The 8667-nt window shown below is 46.0% G+C and overlaps 1 protein-coding gene across 2 annotated transcripts; it reads left to right on the forward strand.

Moving 5' to 3' along the window:
* The first annotated feature begins 2376 nt into the window (after positions 1-2376).
* On the forward strand, positions 2377-6418 carry LOC125528765 (CBS domain-containing protein CBSCBSPB3). 2 transcript variants are annotated; one of them, XR_015599881.1, is made up of 14 exons: positions 2377-2582; positions 2664-2829; positions 2981-3113; positions 3605-3775; positions 3908-3986; positions 4074-4187; positions 4308-4374; positions 4478-4583; positions 4658-4716; positions 4983-5086; positions 5158-5284; positions 5391-5473; positions 5622-5711; positions 5885-5933. XR_015599881.1 is itself a non-coding variant. In XM_048693204.2 (14 exons), the coding sequence occupies exons 1-14, from the start codon at positions 2446-2448 to the stop codon at positions 6071-6073; spliced, it is 1620 nt and encodes a 539-aa protein (XP_048549161.2). In that variant the 5' UTR covers positions 2377-2445; the 3' UTR covers positions 6074-6418. The 2 variants fall into 2 exon arrangements, 1 of the variants encoding a protein (XP_048549161.2); XM_048693204.2 differs by having other exon boundaries at positions 5163-5284; positions 5885-6418.
* The last annotated feature ends 2249 nt before the right edge of the window (positions 6419-8667 follow it).

Genomic DNA, 8667 nt, shown 5'->3' on the forward strand with positions numbered 1-8667 from the left:
CTTCTTTTTCTCAATGTGGGTATGCTCTTCCTCTTCTTGATGGTTGCGCTCATCATAGGCTCCTTCTTTTCAATCTTGTCATTGTCATTGCTCATGATCCAATATGCGGTCTTATAGTCTACTGCCATGATGAGGTTGTGGAGAGCAATTTTGCTCTTGTTCTTCTTAGCAGCTGTGATGTCGAGACTCGTGTGAATTTGCATGTGGTGGATTCTTAGAAGCATTTGAGCTTGCATAGAATCTTGTTGATGAAGAAGATGACACGTTCAACTTGTCGTACATGTCTATGATGTTGTCCATTTGTGCATCCAACTTGGAGTTGAGGTAGTCTATGTTGTGAGTTTTGACTTCACGCAACTCAGCATGCAAGTCGGTGGCAAGATTATCATGCGCTCATGTAGGATGGTGTTGGCATCATTGATGGCTCATTTGAGGCCAAAGTGATGTGCCTTCGACGCGTAGTTGTTAATGTCTTCTTGGTCGTCATAGACTAGATTAGATGTACCTTCCCTATCCATCAAAATACTCGAGCAGATTGTGAGTAGAAACAGAGATAAACAATACAAAAGTGACCTCTTACCGATGTTAGTGAAGGACCAGGTGATCTCACAAGTGTCAAAGCAAATTTAGTAACTTGGTATTGCCTTGTCCAATCTCAAACCTACATAGAAGGCTTAGAGTGGAGCTTGCTAGCGATCACTGGCACGAAATTAAGCAATTTGAAGTTCAAGATTTATAAAAAGTTGAAGGTGAATCACAATGAACTCAAAAGGCTATGCAAGTGACCACAAATGTAAGGATAGAAAGGGAACAAAAAAATGCACGTGCAACACGACTAAGGCTTGTGCAACCAAGGGAATGCGTATACAAAATTCGCCTAGTGAAGGCTAAGCTCGTGTTGCACAAATGCAAGGAGAGACGCTAAGAACAAAGATTCGATCACTTGGCTACCACTCTACTACTAACAAAACTTGATGTTTCTTGTAAGTATCCTTGGCACTCATGTTTCTTTTGCTCTTTGCATCTTTTGCTTATAAGCTTCTTTTTTTCCTTCCTTTTTGTCTTTTCTCTTTGAGCCAAGATTAAAATATATGACCTCATGACTATTTAGTACAACATGGTTTGCCCAACTCTAGGTAGGGCGGGGCGATGACGGCAGTGTGTCTTCGGCTTGCTCCAATGCTTGTAGTCGTCGCTAAGTCGTCGACGAATCTGGGATGTAATTTCTGTTACTTTTGGGGTTCTTTGTACTGCCATGACAATTGATGAATATACAAATCGTAAGTTTTTCCAATAAAAAAAATCTGAACCATCAAATCAATTTCATTATCTTCCTTATGAAATATATACTTTCATGCTATGTGACATTAGATGTTCTAAAATTTACCATATTATTCAAATTTGGACAATATTGAGCAAGTTTTCTTTTGTGAAATATGGCATAGATCTATTAAAAAGGTTTATAAGAAATACAAAGCACCCTAAACATAAATTTGCATCGAGGATCCAGCTCCACTTAGCAACCAGTACCACCACCAGAACGAGTCACAGACGCGCCGCTTTCGTCGCTCCCCTACCAGAGTGGGCTTGACCTGGTTGATGACAGCTGGGAAGTCTTCATGCATGTGCCTCTAAAGACCATCGTCCCTGCCATCACCATTGTACCCTTGAATCGATCTGAAGTGCCCGACACCAAATCTCGCCGGCCCGCAAGCACGATGAAAAATCCCAACCTCTCCCCCAAATAGTATAGCAGGATTCCATGCCGGAGCTCCGCCAACTTCATCCCAATGAACGAATTTGAGGAGGGTTGGAGCCTCGAAGATGAAGCGCCATCTACCAAACCGCCTCCCCTGTAAGAAAATACACTGACCTAAGCTATTAGCCGAGCCAAGGAACCCCCCCCCCCCCCCTCCCCGCCACCGGTCGCCTGAGCGGCAGGCAGAGAGGAGGTTGATCCACGAGCTCGCCGCCGAAGCTTGGAGGGGATGAATGTCCTAACCATCCTGAACGGAAGAGGGAACGAGAAACGCTAGCAATATTAAACAAGGTTGACCGGAAAGAAATCTAAAATATCTATTAATTTTAAATGAAGGGAGTAATATGACACACTATTACACCTGGTCGGCCGCTGTTACGGACTAGGCCGTATGGTTGGTGCCCACAGAGTATCCGGACGGTTGGACGGACTCAACGATCTGCGCGCGCACCTTCTGATCGTTCCGCGGCGCACCTTCACCGACACACAGACCCCACAGCCTCCGGACCCCACGGACCAGTGACACGCCACGGAAGTCCCGGCGGGCCCACCCGGACCAGCTCCTCCACGTCCGCTGCAGCAGCACGCGACGCGCTTCCTGTCCTCTGCTCCCCGCTAACTCTGTCTTCCTTGCCTTCAACTCCATTTCAAACCAGGCCCGCGATCGCCGCCGCCACCGCCGCCGGATGCCGATGGCCGCGCCGCAGCCTCGCCGACACCACGCCGCCTTCCTCCGCCGCAGGCCCCCCACCCCCGCCGCTGCCAATGGGAAGGTCGCCGCGGCCGCCTCCGCCAGCTCCAAGCCTGCCCAGGCGCCACCCCCGTACGTACGCACGCCCGCCTCCGATCGTATTTACTAGCCGCCCCTTGCTTTCGATTCTGAAGATTGATGTGTGCCGCACAGGTCGCTGGAGGAGAGGACGGTGAAGCAGCTCCGGCTGACCAAGGCGCTGACTCTCCCGGAGGGCACCGCGGTGTCCGAGGCGTGCCGGAGGATGGCCGCCAGGCGCGCCGACGCCGCGCTGCTCACCGACGCGCAAGGGGTGCTCTCCGGCATCGTCACGGCCGAGGTAAGTCAACTGAGAACCAGTATATATGTATGGAGGAATCGTTGAAAACAGAGTAATATCATCAATGATGGATGTGCATCAGGTTTTGTATGATGAGATTGGTGATTAGGATCAAGTTTTCCATGTGGCACTTGTTTGCTTTTCTCCGCAGGACATATCGGGTCGAGTGATCGCAGAGGGTCTGAGGCCCGAGGAAACGAGCATGGCCAAGGTGATGACGCGGACTCCGGTTTTTGTCATGTCCAACTCATCGGCCACCGAGGCACTGCACAAGATGGTCCAAGGTCATCTCCTTATTTTTCTTCAGTACCAAATTAGTGGAGTAGTATTTGTTGCTAGTTTCACCTTCAGTATGAACATTACTAATTAGTTCCATCCAGTGATCTGATCGGTTGTCCATGGTTCATTGTGGTGCTACTGCTATGCACCTAGATGGGTGAGAACAAGTTCAGTTTATCATGATTGTACAGCTACAGCATGATGGGGCCAGCATTGCTCCCATAATCATAGGGGATTTGCAATTTGTCAGTGACTGAAGTTACGGGCGACAGTAAACCTACAATACCATATATTCGAAAAAAGAAATCCTTTAGTCAATTCGAACCGAGGGTAGATCATGATGAGTAAGTTTTATTGCATCTTGCCTAATAGCCAAAGGCAAGAAATGTTCTCTTGAGAAATTCCCGACATGTTTACTTGCTAACATCTTGTTGCCATTCATATATCGTATCATGTCTCTGCGATTTCTTTTTAGTCACATGGCTTTCATGTACAGGCAAATTTAGGCATCTTCCTGTAGTGGAACATGGTGAAGTCACTGCCATGTTGGACATTACCAAGTTCCTCTGGGATGCAATTTCAAGAATGGAGCAGGCAGCAGAACAAGGCAGCGCTATAGCAGCTGCCATGGCAGGGGTTGAACGGCAGTGGGGAAACGAATTCGCAGGTTTCTTTCTTCAGTTTATTTTAGTATGATTAGGTTAGCTGCTTATTTCAATTTTGAAGACCACTCATGATGCATTCCATTCAGATTTCTTTTGTTAACTAGCTGATGTTATATTTCGGGTCCTTACTTCAGGCCCGCACGCGTTCATAGAAAATCTTCGAGACCAGATGTTCAAGCCTTCCCTGTCAACTATCATAACTGAAAATAGCAGGTCAAATTTCTACTTACAAGAAAATGCGTGATCCGGTTTTTTGTTGTTGTTATGACTTATGACTGAATATTTCTATCGTCTTTGTAGCGTTCCAGTGGTTACTCCTTTAGATCTAGTAACCGTCGCGGCCAAAAAGATGAGAGAATACCGAGTTAACTCAGTGGTTGTCATGACAGGGAACATGTTGCAAGGGATCCTCACGTATGTTCTTTTTTAAGTCGTGTAGATTTTAAATTGTCCCTTTTGTCAAGTACTATCACTCATATAGTAGGATATATTTCTGGTATGTTTTCCATTTTAAGAATTATGGGTATTCTGCAGCTCCATGGATCTGGTCTTGCGAGTAGTGGCACAAAGTCTGTCCCCGGAGGTGACCCTCGTAGAGAAGGTATGGTAAAAGAAACTGAAGCACCCACATTTTGAGCAATCATGATTTTGTTCCTTATATATTTTTTCACTAGTTGGTTAAATATGCCATTATCTTTCCAAAGGTTATGACTGCAAGTCCTGGTTGTGCTACATTGGACACATCAATCCTCGAGGCTCTACAGTCAATGCAAGATGGCAAATTTCGTCATATTCCTGTTGCAAACAAAAGCAAGTACTACAGAATTCTAACAGTAAAGAGAAGTTCCTTTCTATGTACATGTCTAAGTTAACTCTTTGAATAGGAGGACAGATTGTGGCCTGTTTGGATGCTCTACAGTTAACCCAAGCAAGCATCTCAATGGTAAGAATGAATTATATTTTCACAACCAAGGGAGGTTAATTTGCAGTATCTCATCCTGTTACAGAAATTATAATATTGTTGTGCACAAAAGCATTGGCGCATGAGTTCTGTTTTTGTAGTATCAAACTGATTCAGTCATGGTAATGTACATTAAATGAATTAAATGTTCTGTTGGCATATGATAGTTTTCATGACATTGTACTGTACAAATACGTTCTCTTCATTTCTCATCATCCTGTAATCCTGACTTTTCGTGTTTTCGTTAGGTTGAGGGAGCCTCGGGACGAAACGATGTGGCAAATGCTATGGTTCAGAAGTTTTGGGATTCAGCTCTTGCCTTGCATCCAGGAGAGGAATATGACGAGCATAGGTTTGTTATTTTTCTATTTGCTTATGCTCTTTCATTTTTTACGATCATTTGATCAGTATTTTGTTATGTAGTGCAGTGAGGAATCTCGTACGGCAGCGTCAGACAGTGCTGAAGGGAAGCATACGCCCCCTCATGTTGGCAATGCATTCTCTTTCAAAATTGAAGACAGGAAAGGACGGATGCACAGATTCAGTTGCGGTTGGTGCATTTCTCATCTTACTTTCCTGACTTTGGTTTTGTTGATAAAGTGTTATAAATTGTGCTTGCCTGCCTGAAGTTCTCATTATGGACCTCCTTTCTGCAGTGTCAGAGAGCTTGGATGAGCTTGTGTCTGCTGTTGCATGCAGATTGGGAATGGAAGACGAGAAGGCGAATGTAAACCTTCTGGTAAGAGGTTGAGCTTTGCTTATGCAGTACTGTGTCCCCCTTCCTTCAAGTGAGCAACAGGGCAAGCAGAACCTTGCAGATGGGAATTTATAAGTAGGATTTGTGGACCTATATTTTTTCACATCTCACTTACCACTATTTCAAACAGTACGATGATGATGAAGGTGACAGGGTTCTTCTGGCTACCGATGGTGACCTCGTTGCGGCAATTGAGCATGCGAGATCAGTCAGATGGAAGGTCTGATTTTACTCATCTTTTCTAGAACAGTAACTTGATCTGCATCCTTGCTAGCTATGCGCAACAGCTAGAACATTTTTTAACTTGTTCTTGCAACTTAGTTTCAGTAGTAATTTAATGTGAGGCTTACAACAATTTCCTTCTTTTTTGATATTTCGTTTTCTTTGTTTCAGGTTCTGAGGCTGCACATGGAGGACGGGTCCAAGACCGAGACCGGGCCGGTGCCCGTTTCCTCGTTGCCTGTAGATACCTCGATGGCGCGTAGAGGCTGGCCATCGTCCCTCGGGCTGGGGATTGTGGCCAGCGCGGCTGCGGTCACCGGCGTCCTGGTAACTGCCTACTTGAGACGCTCCGAGCTGTGACAGTCTGACTTGAAACATACTCCATTCAACATTGTAAGATGCACTTACACAGGACTGGGGGGCTTACACAGGTCACGCGGGCAACAACACGCTGAGAGTTTTTGCTTTTCTTCCGGGGTTTGCATTCGTTGTAACTGGGTTCAGAGAGTGTGTTTTTCATGTTGGGCGTTCTAAGTACTTGTGAGTTTTGACAACAGGGGTGTGTATATTCAGCCGTTCAAATATAGGAACCTTACGAGGAGAGAGAGAAAATGATGCACCGGCAGCAGTCCATATATCTAGGCACGAGCCATGCATGTAAACACACAAATGACTAATAAGTTGTTCCTCAACAGCTGATATTCTGAGTCGCAAATTGCTGCCTGAAAGAAGACTTTCCTACGGGAGATGATGAACCAGCCTGATCCTCCAAGCAAGCAAGCGAACAAGAAGCCAAGTTTGGATGTGAGTTAATTAGTCTTGAGTACAGAGATACCCAGATGGCATGAGGCAGAGAGCTACAAACACACACGCCCCCATGTCAATGGGGAGCTCGGGCAGGTGGTACCTGTACTTGAGCACCAACACGTAGACTAGAATCGCCAGGCCAGCACGGCCGTAGCGCACTGCAATTGAAAAAGGCAATTCAGCATACAATTCGATACTAACATATTAGAGGTCTACGTGGTTGGCTCTTGGGCGGGCACGGTGACAGTAATGGCTTTCTCTCTTGGTCATGTGGGCGGCGATAGGGGGAGCGGAGGGTGGCTTGGCGCTCTCTGTCACTAGCAGTGGAGACGTCCGAATTCGGATCTGGAGTTCCGAGGAATGGGGGAGTTGCCAAGCGAAAGCTCTACGCTTTATCGCTGAAGACGGCGACGTTCGTGGGCGTCTCTCTCTTTTTGAAGACATCATTGTGGTGATCCTCTCCGTGTCAGGGTCCCGAGTGAAAAACCTTGTTCGTGGTGGACTCCGCAGTGGTGACAGTTATCGCCGCTATCCCTCCTGAGAGCATTCTCGTGGAGCTTAGGTGTTTTAGGACGCTGTGTGGTGTTGTACTTGGATCTTTCTGTGCTCTCTTTTCGGTAGCGTAGTCGGGTGCGTCTTACATGAACCGGTTATCCTGGGATTCGTGTTGTATGAAGGCTACCTCATCATCTATTATTCATCCATGTACTTTGTTCGGTTGTTGCTCTCTATATAAAGAGAGGCGACAGCCTGTTTCGAGAGGGAGTCTGGACCACCGCCATGTAGGACTTTGGCACCCCCGATCCACTTTTCTTTCACTATGCCCCTGACCGCCTTGCTTTGCATCCGCACCCTACTCGTCCGACGCCGTCGTTGTACCTCTCCTATCGTCGCCCAGTCATGCTTAGACGCCCGCAACCCCGACTCACGCGCCTGCGCGCATTGGACTATGCCGCCGTCCACCTAGGAACCGTCCATAGCCAGGTACCCTCTGCCCCTTGTTGACGCCGTCCATGACAGACACCACACCTAGTAGGTGTTCGGACAAATGCCATAGATATTCTTTTGTTGAATTTTCATTGTTTTCTAGAGTTAAGCACAATGGCAGGGTATTCGGTGATGGAGACGAGTTGATGTGGGATGCATAAAAGATCGTTTATGAGGACTTTGTAGGCATGAGAGAGGCAAGACGACTTGTTGTTTTGGCAAAACATGCATGCTTCGTTTCTTGAGCAAAAGTACTTTGCGCCTTGTGACGCGCACGTGACCCGATATCGCAATGTGAAGTCGCTAACCCACCAGTCATATACTAGAAGCATGTATTATTGACCAGACGAGGGTCGATGGCAGATTTGAAACAAATTCTTCAAAGGAAGTTTTTTTTGTTGAAGAAATGAAAACCAAGCAGGGCAAACAAATACTTGCTAGAAGAAAAAGTAAGCTAAGCAAAGTCATCAGAACAAAAGAAAGCATACACAGTAAGTACCAATACAAGTAAACAAGACGCACAAACATGCAAACACACTTAAGTACTACATGACTTAAGACAAAGCAAAACATAGCATGCACAATGAAATATGAAAGTCTTCAGACAAAGTCGTCAGAAAGGGAGGAGACAAAGTCTTCACAATTCAAGTACTGAAAGTAAAGAGGCGAAGAAATGAAACCAGTTGCTCACAGAAGACAATGGATTTGTTTCCTGTTCAAGTTGTTCTGACAACTCTATATCTGGTTGGAGAGACTAAGATTCAACTTAGAAGACAAAGTCTTCACCTTATTCTCCTTGAGCTAAGGTCACTTAGATCTCGGCCAAATCACTCGTCGTAAGTCTTCGCGGTAGACTTTTGAAACCTTCATAGACTCATTCTTTGGTAACCCACAATTCACACTTGGACGCTAAGAGCACGACACCTAACCATCTAGAAGATCACAGTCTTCAAACGTAATAAGTCTTCGGTTCACTCAGAACAGATTCTGCAGTGATGCTCAATCACTTTGGCTCTGGGTAATTTTATTTTCCTCATAAGGATTACCCCAAATGCTTCAGAGGATAGGTTGCTATAAATGACACTTGTCGTGCAATAACTTGGAGCAGCCGCCAACAAATAGTGGAGGGGCAGCTGTTTATAGCTGGAGAAGTCCCAGGG

Source organism: Triticum urartu, chromosome 3A (assembly GCF_056163025.1).
Source record: "Triticum urartu cultivar PI428250 chromosome 3A, HENAU_Tu73, whole genome shotgun sequence".
Lineage (NCBI taxonomy): Eukaryota > Viridiplantae > Streptophyta > Magnoliopsida > Poales > Poaceae > Triticum > Triticum urartu.